The following is an 18,961-nucleotide window of genomic DNA, read 5'->3' as shown; positions in this document are numbered from 1 at the left end:
CCTCCGTCTTATCCGCATTCAATTTCACACAATTACCATTTAACCACGAAAAAATCTTCTTCATACATTTTTTCAATTTATTTAATGCTACCAGGGAGTGCACTTTGAAGGAAAAAAACAGCTGCGTGTCATCTGCGTAGGCCACTATTTTTACATCCCAGGATGAAATATTAGTGGATAAAGAAGCCAGGTAAAGATTAAAAAAGCAGCAGGCTTAAAGTCACGCCCTGAGGCACACCACATACCAAAGGTTTTTGGTCGGGATGTGAAAGGTTGTAATAAAACGTGTTGAGAGCGGCCTTCCAGACAGGAGAGAAACTATGAGAGTGCTTGTCCCCTCATGCCCATATGATATAAACGCACCATCACGATTCAATATGCAACCACGCTATCAACCGACTCTTGCACTGATTCGAAAATTTCCAACAGTGCGGTTTCCGTGCTATATCCTGCTCGGGCCTTCCATGGACATTGTGGTGGGTGTTCCCATGCAACACCCATGAATTTTGATGCTCACCCTGATTTACAAGACCATGTAAACTTGGGGATGCACCAAAACCTTATGGGGAGGCGCAACAAGGAGAAATATCTTTAATTCTCTTCGTTCTTACCTCTTTATGTGGCACACATAGAAAGATAAAAAGCCTCCAAGGGTGCCTGCATTCGCTCTAGGCTGCTAATACGGCACCGAGGCAGAGTGAAAGGACAGAAATGTTGTGTATGCCATAGATGCATTGCATTCCTACCCTTTCCCTTTGATGCAGGGCAGCACAGCAAGGTGATTTGCTGTGCTGCTCTTCAATAAATCCCCATAAATTTGCCCCTTGGTTTGAAATCTCTGCTCATAACTTTCTACACTTTTGAGCAATCTGTATCAACAATCTGCTGTCAGGGTGAACAACAGAAAGTCACTAAGTTAATCTCTACTTAACCCTCTGGTAGGTTGGCACGAATACAGTTAGGCTTAACTTTGAGGCACTTTGTGAAGTATTTATGTAGCACTTAAACAGCAATAAAGAGAAAACACAACACAAGAAAACTTCCACACCAATTTGATAAATAGAGTACATTTTCATAAACTATTTGACACCAAAACAACAAATGTTCAATCAATAGAACCAGAGATATGAATTTTTACAGTTTGAAGTAAAAAACCACCCAAAACATCCAAGTGCCAGTCGCAGACATAAAGTCACAACTAGACTGGAGTTAAATATGTATGTGATTGTATTGTTATCATTTTGTGATGTCAAAAAGTGTTTTTTTTATAATATTTTGCCATGTCTGTCGATGCATGTGCTGTATATCTTCAATTAATGTATTGTGATGTTTTCTACTGAACATTTCTTGTGATGTTATCTGTTCACAGCTTGCTAAATAGTTTTGTCCATTAATAATTGTTATTAATATATTGTTTTTCAAAAATGAACATATGATTTATGGTTTAGGGGGTTATTTATTTGTTGTGTATTTTGTACGGATCCCTCCCCCTTATTCCTGAACTGGATCACCACTCCAGTATGTGGATTTAATTCTCTAAAGATGGCATTTTCAAAGTTGTGACCTAAAATCCAACTTTACTACTAAAGAGAAAGCAAATTACAAATCTTTAGACACCAACCAACCATGGCATTCCCACCTGCTCCTAAACAAATGTTTTTGCGTACTAAATGTATTAAGGTAATCCAATGTTATCCTATGGGCAAGCTAGGCCTCACTGTAGTGAAAAAACTAATTTGGAAGTTTTTCACTACCAGGACATTTAAAACTTAAAAGTGCATGTCCAACTTTTTAAATACAATTCACATAGCCGTATGAGCTGTTTAGGGACTGAAAAGTATAAAAAAGGGAGTTTTAGGCCTAGCAAGAAGTACATTTTGCAAGTCCAAATCGGCAGTTTAAAACTACACACAAGATGAAATGGCAGGACTGAGATATGTTTTAGGGGGCTACTTATTTAGGTGGCATGATAAGTGCTGCAGATTAATTTACCATCCCCAAGGCCAACAAAAATGATTTCAGGAAAATAGGGGCGAGTAAGCAAAAATATTGGGGCAATACCACAATAAGGTTGACAGGTCTAGCAGTGCTCTTTCACCTTTTGGCTCATACTGGTCAGATATGGAAAAGAAATACATTAGGGAATCAAACGTGGGTTTCACAATGTGTTGTGTCACAGATGGCATTTTCAAACTACCTTCCAAGCCACTTCACTATCATGGAGTTGTTGATAAGTTTCTCCTATCAATGGGAGGAAATATTCCTTTCCATAGTGGGGATGGGAAGAGAATGCACTCAAAATACAGGGTCATAGATAAGGCACATTCCTGTCCTTTTCTTTTGAGGCAGGGCAGCAAAAGTCCTTGCGACACTGCCCTGGCCAAAACCTTGTAAAGGAGGCATATAAAGGGCTAGATGTAGGTAAATGGCATTTACCGATTCGTAAATACCGAATTTTACCGATTCGGTATTTACAAATCGGTAAATGCTATGTAGGTATTTTTACCGAATAATTTAACGAATCGGTAATATTCGGTAATTACCGAATCGGTATTTACCGATTCGGTAATTGCCATTGATTCCTTTGGGCCTTGAGGCCCATAGGAATCAATGTCAATTACTGAGTCGGTAAATACCAATTCGGTAAAATTACAGAATTGACAAGGGGGACAGGGTGTCACTTTGACACCCTGTTGCACCCCTGATTCAGGCTTGTGTGCCAATGTGACACACATACATGCCCTTAGGGCATGTATGTGTGCCACATGGCACAGGTGTACATGCACAGATGTCTATGTACACAGGTATTCGTTATTTACCATCAAATGATATTTGATGGTAAATAACGAATTCTGAAGGGTCTGTGGCACTGTTTTCAGTGCCACCTACATCACAAATTACCGATTCGGTAAATTTACAGATTCGGTAATTTACAGAATCGGTAAATTTACCGAATCAGTAATTTTAAGGCCCTCTACATCTGAAACTCCAAATACCGGTCGGTAACGGCCGAAATCAGCTGTTACCGACCGGTATTTGGCCACCTACATCTGGCCCAAAGTGTCCTACAATGACAATATTTGTAGATCACTGTTGGATGACCTCACTACTACCATACCTTAGCCAAACACATATAAAAGGGAAGGAGTGCCCTTTTCGGGTAAGGGATTGTAAGGATAGCGTTGAATATCCTGGCGAAATACCATGTCCAGTCAAGACTCAACAACAATACTTTTCCAGGTCTCTTTAGTGTTCTGTTCAGTGTTGTGGTTTTCTGCATGGCTGCTGCTCAGAAGGGAAGTGTTGCAGAGCTGCTCAGTTGGTGCTGACGTCCTAAGACATGCAGTGGGCGAGCAAGGTATTTTGGGGTGCCCCTCTGGCCTGCCTTATGTGGGGTGCCTTCCAGTTGCAAGATATTCCTTCAGTTGCAAACAATTGCAGGGAATTTAGGAAAGGGGAGATGGCCTCGAATTTTCTGGTCGAATGTTGTCCAATGTAGGTACATTTTTTCATCTAATCAGCTAAAAAGTGTAATTTTTTTTATAGGTGATTTTTGAAATTGCTGAATTTGCATGAGAAGCTTGGATTGCTTTGTGTGTCACCTGAAATGCGAGTCATGAGGAATGGCGTGTATTTACTCAATGAAACTCAGCCAGCTGCATTAATTAAAATGTGTGTCTATAAATGCAGAGCAGCAGCTCATACCAGCTATCCACGCCCTCAGAGTGCCTGTGCAGGACTCTTACCCAGAAGAGAACAGGCCAAGACAGACTCGCAACAATGGACACCTTAGGTAAATACCTTGCTTTTTAGCCTTACAGAAAAAATGTATATTTTTAACTTCTTCACAACACAGGTATGAAGTTAATTTAATTATATATCGCAACAGAAAATGAAAATACGATTTAGTTCATAATAATTGTTCCATATTTTTAGAAATTAACTTTCTTAGGTAGAAATTCTAAGCTCACGACTTTTGGTATTCACAAAGAAAAGTTCCAGGGAGCATCTTTACTCCTCTTTTGTTTTTAAAGGGAGAAAAGTCACAAATAGAACATAGTTGGCCTGATTCACAAAGGTAAAAGTCTAACTTTACTTATTTTTGGTATTAACAAAGGTAAGTTCTGAGTAGCATCTTTACATCCGCACTCGGGGTGGAGTTTCTGCACTTTGGGTGGAGTTTCCGCACTCAGGGCGGAACATCTGCACTCGGGGCAGAACCTCTGCACTCGGGGTGGAGACTTCACCCTAGCGCAGGTCAGGCCAACTTTGTTCGATTTGTGACTTTTCTCCCTTTAAAAAAAAAAGAGGGGCTCATTTATAAAAAATAAACGATGCAGTGCAGCGCAGCTTGTCACCTTGCTGCCCTGCACTGGATGACAGGGTAAGGGCAGGAATGCACCATATTTAAGGGGATATGTCGTGTTCCAGTCCTTTACAATGCACCGGAGCACAATGGGCTGCCTAGCGCCAATGCAGTCACCCTTGGTGGGGTGCTTGCAAAGCATGCAGGATTGTTTTTGTGCTGGAAAGAACAACTTCTTGCACAAATACAATCCTTGGAGGTATAGCCCTCTTTCTATGTGTGCGGCAAAATGCAACCCACATAGTAAGAGGAAGAAAGGAAGAGGAATCGAGTTATTAATCTTAGTTACGCCTCCCCTGGGAAAGTGTAAGATTTTGGCACATCCCCAAGTTTACAAGTTCTTCTAAAATCTGGGGATGCATCAAAATTCATTGGAGTAGCGTGGGCAAAACCATGGAACATCCATCGACCACCTTCCCAGGGCAGAGTACCGCAATGCAGAGCTTAGCTCTGCACTTCATTACTCCAGCTCTTTGAAGCCACTCGGAAACATGCAGAGTGGCTTTGTATGGCTTCAAGAATCTGACTTAGAGGTTTGGGTCACACAACTCCCACTTTGCATGGTACATGCCTCTCGTAAATAAGAAGTAAGTCATAAACAAAAGGAGGGAGGGAGAGGAAGAAGTGGATTCTGTCTCCCCTGGTAATATGCATAAACAAAAGGAATGCACTGGATTGAGTTTGGTGATCCCTACAGTGGTGGGGAGCAACCAGTGTTGTTTAAATACCCTTCACACACCAAAAGGCCCCTTGGTGTCATGCTTCATCATCGGGGTCTTCGCAAACCTCTACGGAATGCTGCGACTCACGACTACGTAGGAGCACTGAAAGTGAACTATGTGTTGGTGTGTGTGGGGTGGTAGAATGTGAGTGGTGAGGTGAAGGTGAAAGCTAAAAAATACCTGGCTCGTAGGAAAACAAAAAACTTTATTGAGTCCTCGGCTGGTATCATTAAAAAGTGCAAGAGAGGTTGTTCTCTACTGGTTAGGGTAAGGCAACGTCAAAAGTGCGTCAACATGTTTCGGAGTAGAGGACTCCTTCTTCAGGACAAGGATGTGCACTAGTTATCCTCACCTTACTCACATGTATATGTAGATGTCAAAGTGTGCTCTACAAAAATAATTTATGGTGAAATGTACCTATCTGTTTTATAAAAGGTCAAAATCCGTTGCGCCCAATTGGCGATATACTGGACCTGTGAATGAACAAAAGGTTATATAAACCATAGTGTAAAATACTGTTTTATGAAAAACTGTGTAAATACACAGAAGGGTAACACAGAACCAAAAATAAGGTCCAGCATGTGCTTAATTTTGCTGCGCTCGTAACACTCCCAAAAGAGACCCTGATTAATATAGGCAAAGAACTGGGACGTCTCACTCGCGCATGCGCAAGTGGCTGCTAATTCTCTATTGCAGCCTGAACGTCTTCGCAGACACTACCGCTTTGCGCATGCGCTTGGTGTTAGTGTCTCACCTTCGCACATACTCTGGTTACTCTGGGCACACCCAGTAAGCCCGCGCAGAACCGGGTTAGAACTTCAGGGTTATGTCCATGTTTGGGCTTTTTCCTTTTCCAATTAAGGGATAATCAGTAACCTTGAGGCACTATATAAGGGGTTTGTTTCTAACTGGACCGACACTTCGTCGGAGCCGCGTTGAGGGCATGAGAGCCAACCAGGCCACGCTGTAACCGTGAGTGTGTGTGTTTGGGATGTGTGTTTTGCTTAAATCAGTATCAGGATCGACTGCTTTTTTGATCCTAAAACTCGGTTCCTTTAACACCTCATAGGTTGCCAAATTGGGCAGAACAGAAGACCCCCAATACGCTCATGAGGCTACTTAGCCCATTACTATAAGTAAGCAATGTACATCTGTGGATAACTATGTGATATTAATTCCGTTTTTTTCATCTTATGGAACCAGATGGAGATCTTCATAGACAATTAATGTCTGTCCTAGTTTATATGTTTGTTTGTGTTTTTCCATTTTCTTTCCCAGGGTTCCTGGACCTTATTTTTGGTTCCGTGTTACCCTTCTGTGTATTTACACAGTTTTTCATAAAACATGTATTTTACATTATGGTTTATATAACCTTTTGTTCATTCACAGGTCCAGTATATCGCCAATTGGGCGCAACGGATTTTGACCTTTTATAAGACAGATAGGTACATTTCACCATAAATTATTTTTGTAGAGCACACTTTGACATCTACATATACATGTGAGTAAGGTGAGGATAACTAGTGCACATCCTTGTCCTGAAGAAGGAGTCCTCTACTCCGAAACATGTTGACGCACCTTTGAGGTTGCCTTACCCTAACCAGTAGAGAACAACCTCTCTTGCACTTTTTAATGATACCAGCCGAGGACTCAATAAAGTTTTTTGTTTTCCTACGAGCCAGGTATTTTTTAGCTTTCACCTTCACCTCACCACTCACATTCTACCACTCCACACACACCAACACATAGTTCACTTTCAGTGCTCCTACGTAGTCGTGAGTCGCAGCACGCCGCATTCCGTAGAGGTTTGCGAAGACCCCGATGATGAAGCATGACACCAAGGGGCCTTTTGGTGTGTGAGGGGTATTTAAACAACACTGGTTGCTCCCCACCACTGTAGGGATCACCAAACTCAATCCAGTGGATTCCTCTCGTAAATAAGACCCTAAGGGTCATATTTATAAGCCCCTTGTGCCGCTTTTGCGCCACCGTTGTGTCACTTTTGTGACGCAGCGGCGGCGCAAAAGATGCGCCAATGTGCGGGGTATTTACAACGTGACGCATCTGGGAAATGCGTCACATTGTAAAGCTCTGCGCCAGAAGGAGACGTTCCTGCGCAGGGGGGGAGGGGGGCGCTCCGGCACAGGAACGTCTCCTGAAAGTGGCTGAGTGAAATCTACAAGATTTCACTTAGTCATTTTGGTGCCCATGCTGCATCAAAACCCTGCGCCTGCTTGAGGCAGGCGTAAGGATTGACGCAGCATTGGAATAATAGGGCCACCCGAGCATTGCTGGAGCTGCGTCGTGCTTGCGACACAACTCCAGCAATGCGACACTTTTACGGCACAGATGCGTGACGCATCTGTGCCGTTTTTGCCCCATGGTGCGCCGCATTGTAAATGTAGTGCAACCATGTTGGCGTAGGCATGGCGCACAATAAGTGGCGCATCCCTGCTGATATGCAGGGATGCGCCACTTATTGTAAATATGCCCCCTAAGAGTTGAGACTGTATGATAATTGGCTGAGCGCCTGTTTTTATGTGTCAAAAGTAAACATATTTAACCCGATGCTTCTCCGAGTTAGTGCATTATTTTAGAGAGCACGGCTCAGAAAGAGGCAAACCTTGATCATTGTTTCCAGGTTGTACTGCCTGAAAATAAAGCATTAACCTGAAGAAATACATCATTGTACACACTGTAGGCATAAAACAAGTGATTTGCTCTGAGTCAGCAGCTCCCATCATGCACGGCTTCTACAAAGTTGAAATGCTAGTTGTGGGCCAGTAACAAAGGGAGTTTAATTCTGGGGCCATATCATAATGACTTTTCTGTGCCAGCACTATGTTAGTTAGAGCTGGGTGGAGTTTGTGAAGTTCTGCTCCATGGAGCAAAGTACCAGAAAAGGTCTGCTGAGCTCTGTGGAGTTCTGCATTCGGTGGAGTGCCATAAGTCATGCTGCCTGGGCTGAATTTTAGCAATTAGAGTTTGTCCCACACTGTAAAATCAGTGCGGACTGCACCACGTACAGCCACTCGAGTAAATGTTCTACTGGAGAGGCAGCTTCCTCAACGCAAGCAGCTGATTTTTCATCGTCATTGGTGGCAACCTGCCATGACCACCGGCGCTGAGAAATATCACAGGGAGGTGGCCTAGCTTAACATTGGCAAGCCATGCGAGAGGGAAAACTCTGCTCCGCTTCATGGAATTTACGAAACTCCGCACTCCGCAGGGAGTGGGCAAACCTCCATGAACTCAGACGGCAAAGCAGAATTTGTTACTCACCCCTAATGTTGACCCAGATTATCTTAGAGGTAGTGCATGTTTTGCTGACAGCAGAGCACAGACACACAGGTCAATAACTGCTTCTTTGTGTTTCCGAGTTCTGGGCCATATCATGATGGTTAACAGACATAATATCGACTACAAAATATCGAATGGACATAATATCGAGTACAAAATATAGGCTGGACAAAATATCGAATGTACAGAATATAGAGATCAAAAATATCGTTTTGAAGATAAGTAATGTAATATCGAATTATAAAATATAGATAGTGAAAATATCAAAGTATATAATATAGGTTAATAAAAATATCGAACATTTAATAATATCCAATTTTTTATAGTGTATTTTATGTGTTAAAAGTGTTTATTTATGTTATAATATAGTTTAATTAATGAATTTAAAGTTATTTAAATTTTGCGTAATTTAATTCTGTAGCGGGTTGTGGGTTTATAGGGGAATAGGGTGGGAAGTAATTTAATTATAATTAATTAAATATGTAAATTAATTTATTGGTATATGTTTATAATTAATTGTTAATTAATTTTATTTTGTAATTATTTAAATTGTAATTGCCAATTAATTATATTTAATTGATTAATTGATAATTATGTTAATTTATTTATTGGTAGTTGTTCATAATTAATTGATCATTAATTTTTATTTTGTAATTAATTACAATTTAATTGACAATTAATTTTATTAAATTGAATAATTGATAATTATGTTAATTTAATTAATTTAATTTCTGTAGCGGGTTGTGGGTTTCTAGGGGAATAGGGTGGGAAGTAATTTAATTATAATTAATTAAATATGTAAATTAATTTATTGGTATATGTTTATAATTAATTGTTAATTAATTTTATTTTGTAATTATTTAAATTGTAATTGCCAATTAATTATATTTAATTGATTAATTGATAATTATGTTAATTTATTTATTGGTAGTTGTTCATAATTAATTGATCATTAATTTTTATTTTGTAATTAATTACAATTTAATTGACAATTAATTTTATTAAATTGAATAATTGATAATTATGTTAATTTAATTAATTTAATTTCTGTAGCGGGTTGTGGGTTTCTAGGGGAATAGGGTGGGAAGTAATTTAATTATAATTAATTAAATATGTTAATTTATGTAGTGTTATTTATTTATAATTAATAGTTAAATAATTGTTAATTGGTAATTAATTAACTTTTAATTGAGAATTAATTTTTATTAAATTGATTAATTGATAATGATGTTAATTTTACAAATGTATTTTATGTAGTGGGTTGTGGGTTTATAGGGGAATAGGGTGGGAAGTAATTTAATTATAACTAATTACATATGTTAATTTTTATTTGGTATTTATTAGATTTTAATTGTTAAGTAACTTTAATTACTAATTAATTAATTGTTAATTTGTTATTTATTAGTATTAATAGATAACAAATTGTAATAATTAATTTAAAATAGTATTTTTAATTAATTAATTATTATATTATATTAAATTGGTAATGACTTTTAAATAATTTTTTATAGATATTAATATATATATTTTTTTAAATAATATATATGAAGTATCTACTTTCCCTACTGTTGCACTCACTGGAGTGGGAATAGTAATTTTTACCCCTATGCTATCCAACGCTTTCCCTACTGTTGCACTCTCTGGAGTGGGAATAGTAATTTTTACCCCTACGCTATCCAACCCTTTCCCTACTGTTGCACTCTCTGGAGTGGGAATAGTAATTTTTACCCCTACGCTATCCAACGCTTTCCTTACTGTTGCACTCTCTGGAGTGGGAATAGTAATTTTTACCCCTACGCTATCCAACCCTTTCCCTACTGTTTCACTCTCTGGAGTGGGAATAGTAATTTTTACCCGTACGCTATCCAACCCTTTCCCGACTGTTGCACTCTCTGGAGTGGGAATAGTAATTTGTACCCCTACGCTATCCAACCCTTTCCCTACTGTTGCACTCTCTGTAGTGGGAATAATCATTTTTACCCCTACGCTATCCAACCCTTTCCCTACTGTTGCACTCTCTGGAGTGGGAATAGTATTTTTTACCCATACGCTATCCAACCCTTTCCCTACTGTTGCACTCTCTGGAGTGGGAATAGTAATTTGTACCCCTACGCTATCCAACGCTTTCCCTACTGTTGCACTCTCTGGAGTGGGAATAGTAATTTGTACCCCTACGCTATCCAACGCTTTCCCTACTGTTGCACTCTCTGGAGTGGGAATAGTAATTTGTACCCCTACGCTATCCAACCCTTTCCCTACTGTTGCACTGTCTGGAGTGGGAATAGTAACTTGTACCCATACGCTATCCAACCCTTTCCCTACTGTTGCACTCTTTGGAGTGTGAATAGTAATTTGTACCCCTACGCTATCCAACGCTTTACCTACTGTTGCACTCTCTGGAGTGGGAATAGTAATTTTTACCCCTACGCTATCCAATGTTTTCCCTACTGTTGCACTCTTTGGAGTGGGAATAGTAATTTTTACCCTTACGCTATCCAATGCTTTCCCTACTGTTGCACTCTCTGGAGTGGGAATAGTAATTTGTACACTTCCGCTATCGTACGGTAATAATATTGTATATTATTTAATTATATTATGTTACTATATATATATGTTTTAACAAATATGATTGTAACAACTTTTTTTTATAACTTTCATTAATTATTTAATTATTATAAGGTAATTTAAGTATTTTTAAGTATATTTTAGTAATTAATTTTTAAGATTAATTTAATTTAACATTGTTTTTAATAAAGTCGATATTTTTTTAAACTATATTTTTGTAAACGATATTTTTTACTCAATATTTTTGTACTTACCTGATTGTACAAAGATACAAAGTCGATATTCTGTCTGTCGATATTTTGTCGCCGATATTTTTGGTAGTCGATATTATGTCCCTCGATATTATGTCAGTGATCCATCATGATGTGGTTGTGTTTTGAGTGTAAGGTGTCTAAAGTTCAAGCATACAACTGTAATGTAAAGCTTTCCAATAGAGTTGTGTGGTTTATAAAACTGCAAGAAAAATCATACAACAGCATGGTGTAATTTAAAGAGTGAATGCATACATTGTCACTCCACGGATTTGGCCATTCTAAGCTTGAGGAAGCAGTAAAAGGCCGTATTTACCAAAAAGCTCCAAGGCTTTAAACCCTACAAACGATTACAGGTTTAATACTGCTTACATTCATTTTCAGGTTGGGAAATGAGAGAGAACAAACTATAAATTGGTGTGGCTGAAAGGAGAACGGTTTGTACTCCTTGAAATAAATCTGCAAAGAAAATCTACTTCTTGTAAATGAACTGATGCAAGTGTTTGACGTATACAGAAATGTAAATATGTGATATTTAAGCATGCAAGCATGTGAATTCTTCACAACAGATTGTTTTCCCTAAAACATGTCTTATTCTTAAACCTATGCTTTACCCTACTCTAACAATAAACTCTACATATTTGCTCTTACCCAAACCCCTATCCAAACACTAAAATTATCCCCCATGGTTACCTTATCATGAGACTGACCCTAATCCTAAAATAATACCTTACCCATACCCTCTCCTAAACCCTTCCCAAACTCTAAACATATTCATTGTCCGCTAACAAACCCTTCTTTGAACCGTAAAGCTATTTACAATTATCTTCATTTAGTTTAGTCCAGGTAATGATATTGACACAGAAATGATGTAGAGGTAAACCACTGGATGAGATGAATATGATGAAATAATGGTATGGAAAGAGGATATGGTCAAGGTACCCTAGACCACTGTGTGAGACAGTAGATTTTTTGGCACCTCATTCACCTGCACACCTGCCCAAAGGTAACTCAAGGTCAGAGGTATGTTAACATTTCATTCTGCTAAGGTTAATACAATAGGTTCTATGATGTGTTGCATTCATTTATCCGCAAAGTCATTATTGAGAATTGCACAGAGATTCCTTAGGCAAGCATTTAAAAAGCTGCCAGGAAAGATTGTCTGAAATTGAGAACTGACAAAAATGGCAACTTTTATTTTTGATTGCATTCTAGTTGGAAATATACTAGCCAAGCTCATATTCTCAAGGAGTAATCGCCGAGTTTATTGCAGCCAAAGCGGACATTTATGTATTGCTCCATTCACAAGCTGGTGCTATCAGCCCATATCACCACTTTACTTGCGATAGCAGCTGCAAAAAACATTGCCATAGATGACCCCCGCAACTATCGCTAATGAGATGCAGAGTAGGCGCTCCCTTGCAAAAAGCCGCGACAACACCACTCCGCAACATTCTTAACAACCAGTAATAACTCAGGACTCAAGGGAAATTAATCCCCCAATTTACAACGCGTCAGGGGGCGCATTTGCAGAGTGGTGCAGGGAGGGGGCAGGCCTGACATACCAAGTGTGCAAATGCACCCCCTGGCACATTGTAAATTGCAGGATTAAGTCCCCTTCAATCCTGAGGGTTCCTGGAGGCCAACTAGCCCACCAGGTACCTCCAGTAAGCGCCAAAGAGCTGCGTTGGAGAGAGGTGTTAAAAGGGGCATGGCCTCTGAATTCCTCTCTGCAACACAGCTCTCTGGTGCATACTGAAGGTACCTGGTGGGCTAGTTGGCACCCAGGGACCCTCAGGATTCAAGGGGACTTAATCCCCTAACTTACAATGCGCCACAGGGCGCATTTGCACACTTGTCACATCAGGCCCTGCCCCCTCCCTGCACCACTGTGCAAATGCGCCCTGTGGCCCGTTTTAAGTTGGGGGATTAAGTCCCCTTGAATCAAGAGGACTTAATCCAACAATTTACAACGCACCAGGGGGATAGTTTGCACAGTAAGTTGGGGGATTAAGTCCCCTTGAATCAAGAGGACTTAATCCAACAATTTACAACGCACCAGGGGGATAGTTTGCACAGTGGTGCAGGAAGGGAGCATGGCGTGACAGGTGTGCAAACACACCCTGTGGCATGTTTTAAGTTGGGAAATTAAGTTCCCTTGAATCCTAAGGGTCCCTGGGTGCCAACTAGCCAATCAGGTATGTCCAGTAAGCGCCATAGAGTTGCATGCAGAGCCGTGTAAAAAGGGGTGTGGCCTCGGACGCAGCTCTGTGGTGCTTACTGGAGGTACATGGTGGGCTAGTTGTCCCCCATGGACCCTCAGGATTCAAGGGGAATGAATCCCCCAAATTAAAACCGATCAGGGGGCGCGTTTGCACAGTGGTGAAAGGAGGGGGCGGGGCCTGATGGGACATGTGTTTACTTATGCAATCACTCCACCAAAACCTAAGAACTCTCTTTGCAGCACTCTAATCATCCAGTCACTACCCATGAACTCATGCAATGACCCATGCAATAACTCATGCACTGCTAAAATACCCTGAGCAGTACCCATGCAGTCTAGCCATTGCCCTGTCACTACCCATGCACTCCTCCAATCACCCAGTGAGCACCATGTACTTATCTAATCACTATGCTGAAACCCAGGCACTTATAAATTCACCATGCACTCTCCTTGCAGTACTCTAATCTTCCAGTCAGTACCCATATACTCATGGAGTGACCCAGGCACTAACACAAGCACTGCTACAATCCCCTGTGCACTACCCATGCAGCCCTCTAACCACTTACACAGTACTGATTCACTCTTCAATTACCCAGGTTGTACATGCACTCCAGAAACCCCTGACACTACCAATGCACTCCTCCAATCACCCATCCAGCATCATGTACTTATCCAATCTCTCTGCCAAAACCCAAGCATTTAGAAAATCACCATGCAATATCCTTGCAGCACTCTAATCAACCAGTCACTACCCATGTACTCATGCAATGACCCAGGCACTAATTCATGCCAAATACAGAGGAGGTCAAGTTCATTACAGGGGTACCCAACCCATAATGTTCCCTAGTGTATGTAGGTGTTTTCACTGTATTCTAAGTGTCTTTTAGCATAGCACTGGCTTTGGTCCTGGTTAGTCAGAGTCAGTTACCACAAGTACCCGTCACTAAAAAGTTGGGGGCACAGTACTTTCTGCTCCTCTGTTGGTTCTTTCTGCACATCTCTTGCTTCTTCCTGCACTTTTCTTCATCGTTCAGGACTTCCGTTGCCTTTTTCAGCATTTGTCTTGCTTCTTACTGTGCTTTTCTTCCTCTTTCTTCACATGTCCTACCTTTGTTGGCAAAGTTAGAATTCAGCATGTAAAAAACCACTGAAATTCACTCAAAAAACAATATTTATTTATTTATTTTAAAAGTTTTATATAGCGCTGGCTAGACCCGGAGGTATCAGAGCGCTTTACATGAGCATCAGATCATAGTTACAGGATACATCGTTACAAAGGTTACACAGTTTTTAGAGCATGGCAACATAGTTACTTGTAACGTTGAGATAAACAATAAGCACAAATACGTAAGGGGAAAAGAAGGCAAGGTGAGAGATTCAGGGGAGGGGGGTTGGAGTAGGGGAAGTAGACAGATAATGAAGGCGAGAAAGAGGAGAGGAGGGTGAGAGACACAGCATGGGGAGAGGAGGGGAAGGGTGACGGGGACACAAACCGGTAGACAATCAAGGCAATGTCCAAAGTCCAGTAAGCTGTGTTCCCAGGGGAAGTGGTATCCCTTACCTATCTCTATAGCGAGAGGCTCCCTTTATGCAGTGGACTCTCTCAGAGGGGTCTCTGAGACTCCAAGGCCTACCTACTGGATACTTCCCCAAAAAGGGGAGAGGGAGTGCTTTGGCAAGGGGTGCCATACCATACCGCAATTGTGAGTGGCTTCCTTGGCGCAGTAGACTCACTCAGCGGGTTCACTGAGACTCCAGAGTATAAATATTGGACTAGGGGAGAAGGAGTGCTTAGTCAAAGGGCACAAAGGACAGGGGCGTAGGCAGAGTAGCGGGCAAGGGGAGAGATTCAGGGGAGAGAGGATAGGAGCTAGGGAAGAGACAATAAGGAGAGACGAAAAGAAGTCTGCCTAAAGACCGACTGGGTAGGTGACGACCAAGGAGGGAATCCACGGCCCATCTCCCCTATAGCTAAACCAAGTAGCTCCATCGGGCATCAGGCATGTTATAGTTAGAAATTAACATTTAAAAAAACATTGAAATTCACTGAAAAAAATAGAGGTTTCAGGCACGTTATAATTAGAAATTAGCATTTAAAAACCTTAGAAATTCACTGAAAAAAACTATAGGTTTAAGGGACGTTATAGTCAGTTGGACATTTCACTCATACAAAAGCATAGCAATTCCCCCTTTATAGTTAGTTCAGCTAACTATAACTCGCGCCACCACAATGCACTGCTGATGACGTCACATAATACATCATTCATGACATGGTCAGTGACATCACTGTTGACATACAATATGCCTGTATCATACCTTTAACCCATTCCATGCGTCAGACGGCCATCGGCCGTCCCACGTCACAGTGGGCATGTGTGGAAGATGGCCAGGGGCCATCCGAACCCCGCCTACTCATTCATTTGCCCGCAACGCGGAAGAATTTGCGCCACGGTCAACGGGTTAATGACTGGGTGGCCATTGGCATAGTCCAAGCTCAACAATAACATTATGTTTACCGAGACGATTTTATAAGTAGTATGTAATTGGTGATCTGGTTTCTATGATTGCAACATGAGTGACATTACGTGAGCTGGATCACAATTATTCAAGGCAAAGGAGAGCGTAATGCAGGCCAAAAAATTACTGCTGTGGTAGACATATTCAAGCTTGTTTTATTAGCCTTTACTAGGGTCTGGGAATGACAAAAGCTGAAATGTTGGAAAACGTAATCCAAATTATTCCCATCCCTAAGATTTTGCAATGCTGATGATCTGGACAGATTTTAGTCTCTACTGGGGAGGATGTTCCTTATGTAGAGTGGAAGGCCGTGCCTGCACTACTATATGCTGGTGATGAATGCTCCTTGCCAGAACTGCAAATTGCCTTGAGACTTTAATCACTGATTATGTATCATTTATGAGAGATCTGCACTTCAAGACTAATTTCATAAAAACATACACCATGGTATGTGGCCCTAGAAATACAAAATCCCACACCTTAAATAAAGGTGGAAAAAAACTGGACAGGGCAAGTTGATTTTCATAGCTGGGCCTGGAGATCGATGACGGGTGCACCTGATCATCTTACATTAAAAATAGGATATCTCCTTATACCCATGCAGTAGGCACTGTTTTTTCACTTGCCATGACCATTGGCAAAAAAAAGGATTGCCCAGAATTTAGAGATATATAACCGGAAATGCTTGCCAACTCTTACATACAAAACAAACAAGATGATGGATGGAATGTTGTACAATGGCAAAACATTCACCCCCAGTCACAGATCTGGGTTTAATCCATTGTTATTTTACTCACAAAGCCACCCCAGTTCAGACATGGCCATATGCAAATCAGTCTTGACCCTGTGCCTCATGGGAACAGTCCAGACCGAACTGCCAAGCCATGTCTTCCCTGGACCGGAATCAAGCATCCTAGGACCAGTTTCTGGCATCAACCGTCTTCAGCCAGGATAGCTTGAGTCCAGTGGCTTAGTGAGCACGGGACCCACGTCGGGGCATACCCTTCCCACATAGGATGAACAGCAAAACACACAAGATGATGGACGGAATGTTTCACTATGGCAACACATTCACCCGGGACGGCCGTGACGGTGCTCCCCGCTTCTCACCGCCATACACATGGCCATCCGTGCCTGCTTGATAAGACTCCAACCAACTCCACACCTCTTCCGGGCTATTGTAGCATCACCTTCAGACGGGCCGGGAACAGGAGGGAATATTGAATACCCTCTGTATGGAGGGCCTTCTTAACTTCCATAAATGAGGACCTTTGACGCTGAACCTCAAATGTATAGTCCGGGTAGATGGAGACGGAGCTGTTGTCCACCTTGTAGGGCCCCGCTGTTCGTGCTTTCTGGAGAATGATGTCCCTGTCTTTGTAGTGCAGCAACCGGGCCACAACAGGCCTGGGGGGCCGCCCGGGCGCCAATGGGCGGGACGGGACCCTATGTGCTCTCTCCAAAGTGTAAAACTGTGTGAGCTCCTCAGGACAAACCACAGCACGCAGCCAAGGTTCCAGATAATCCAGCATGTTCTCCCCTTCAATTCCCTATGGCAGGCCCACCACCCGTAGGTTGTTGCACCGATTGCACCCTTCTGCATCTTCGGCACGCCTCTCCAGGATCTGCAATCTCCGAGTCACATCCCCCAGAGCGACATCTGTTGTTTTTTGAGCAGGCTCGAGCTTCTCCGGCGTATTCTCAGCCTGTTTGACTTTATCCACTAACTTGCCATGATACGCCCGGAGTAACCCCAAGCCAAACATCACCTGGGCAATGTCACGCTGCAGCACCTCCTTCATGTCGGTAATGGCCTGGAGAATCTGGTCCATCTGCCGCTGCTGCAGTCCCTCCGATGGCGCCCCAGTCTCCTCCGGTGGGCGAGAACCAGTCGTCTCTTCATGCGGGCCCGGAGGAGCCGCCCCCGGTTTGGGCGAGGGTCTTTTTTCCCCATGATCGGGTTCAACAACGATCAACCACCGCTCCAGGAAAGCTGGCCTCCACAAACAATCCAGGTGGGCCACTCCTGATAATCTCGGAAAAGCGAGGTGTCAACAGTAGCCACCCCATTGCAGATATAAGTTCAACGCGGGCCGCCACACCTCATCAAGCAGACCCGCTCAGGGGGCCCCAACCACCACCATCCGGCAGCAAGGCACAGTCTCGAGCATCATCCCGGCATCGGCGAAAATCAAAGTAAGCCAGTCCTTCAAGAAATCTCAGCATGAGTGAGTGGCCCCCTCCTCAGTTACCACTCGGGTCACTCCTGTACAAACGGGCCCCCTTCAGACGACAGCCGCCACACCAGCTGCCCCGCTTTCCAGCTCCCACCTCCACGTCACCACAGACGAGGTCGGGTAGCCACAGCGAGGGACAGGTCTCCGTGAAGTTAAGGGTCACAGGGGTCAGCTAATTAGCAGCTCCGGCGCCAGCAGTCGAGAGGGCAGCACTCATTCCCCTCTGTCTGCCTCCAATCAAGCAGCAGTCCTTGCCACACTTTCACCGCCACTCTCTGCCTCCGGGGCATCTAGGTTCCCACCACCTCGCGGGCCACTTCGCCAACACCAGATAAGCAGCAGCACAGCCCAGTGTCCGTCGGCCAAGTTGCACAGCGACGTCCCTGCAACCGATCAACCACTGCCGTCCAGGCCTCCGCGTTGCGCTTCCGGTCGGCTCGGACCACCACTCCAGCTCGCGACTTATTGTGGAAGGTTAGGCCACACAGTATGGCCGCTGCTCCGCAATCCCGGCCAGAGGCATAGCCGTCGTCGCTAGTCCGGGCAGACGCCAAAAGTCACAAAGGGGGTGCCGCAGCAATCCAGCTAGAGGGGGGACCCCCAGGGAAGCGCCGGAGCCCAGTTACGGTGTTGGAACCAGGATAATTGGCGAGGCGGACACGGAGCTCACAGCTCACACGTCCATGCCGATCGGCGCCCAAGCCATGCCCCTTCACATTCCGTTAATCATCTTGTGTGTTTTGCTGTTCACCCTATGTGGGAAGGGTATGCCCAGACGT

General features: G+C 42.7%; 1 protein-coding gene across 2 annotated transcripts in view; it reads left to right on the top strand.

The window, feature by feature from the left end:
- Positions 1–3,648: 3,648 nt before the first annotated feature.
- Positions 3,649–18,961, top strand: part of LOC144817781 (uncharacterized) — a 133,567-nt gene continuing 118,254 nt past the window's right edge. The window contains exon 1 of one of the 2 annotated variants that reach the window (XM_078674596.1): positions 3,649–3,793. In XM_078674596.1, coding sequence (XP_078530722.1) covers positions 3,685–3,793 — 109 coding nt within the window. In that variant the 5' untranslated portion in view covers positions 3,649–3,684. The remainder of the gene's footprint in view (positions 3,794–18,961) is intronic. The other variant, XM_078674595.1, reaches the window with a different exon arrangement.

This window comes from Lissotriton helveticus, chromosome 2_1 (assembly GCF_964261635.1).
Source record: "Lissotriton helveticus chromosome 2_1, aLisHel1.1, whole genome shotgun sequence".
NCBI lineage: Eukaryota > Metazoa > Chordata > Amphibia > Caudata > Salamandridae > Lissotriton > Lissotriton helveticus.
Note: the sequence above shows the minus strand (reverse complement) of the source record. Positions and strands in the feature narration are given on the sequence as shown.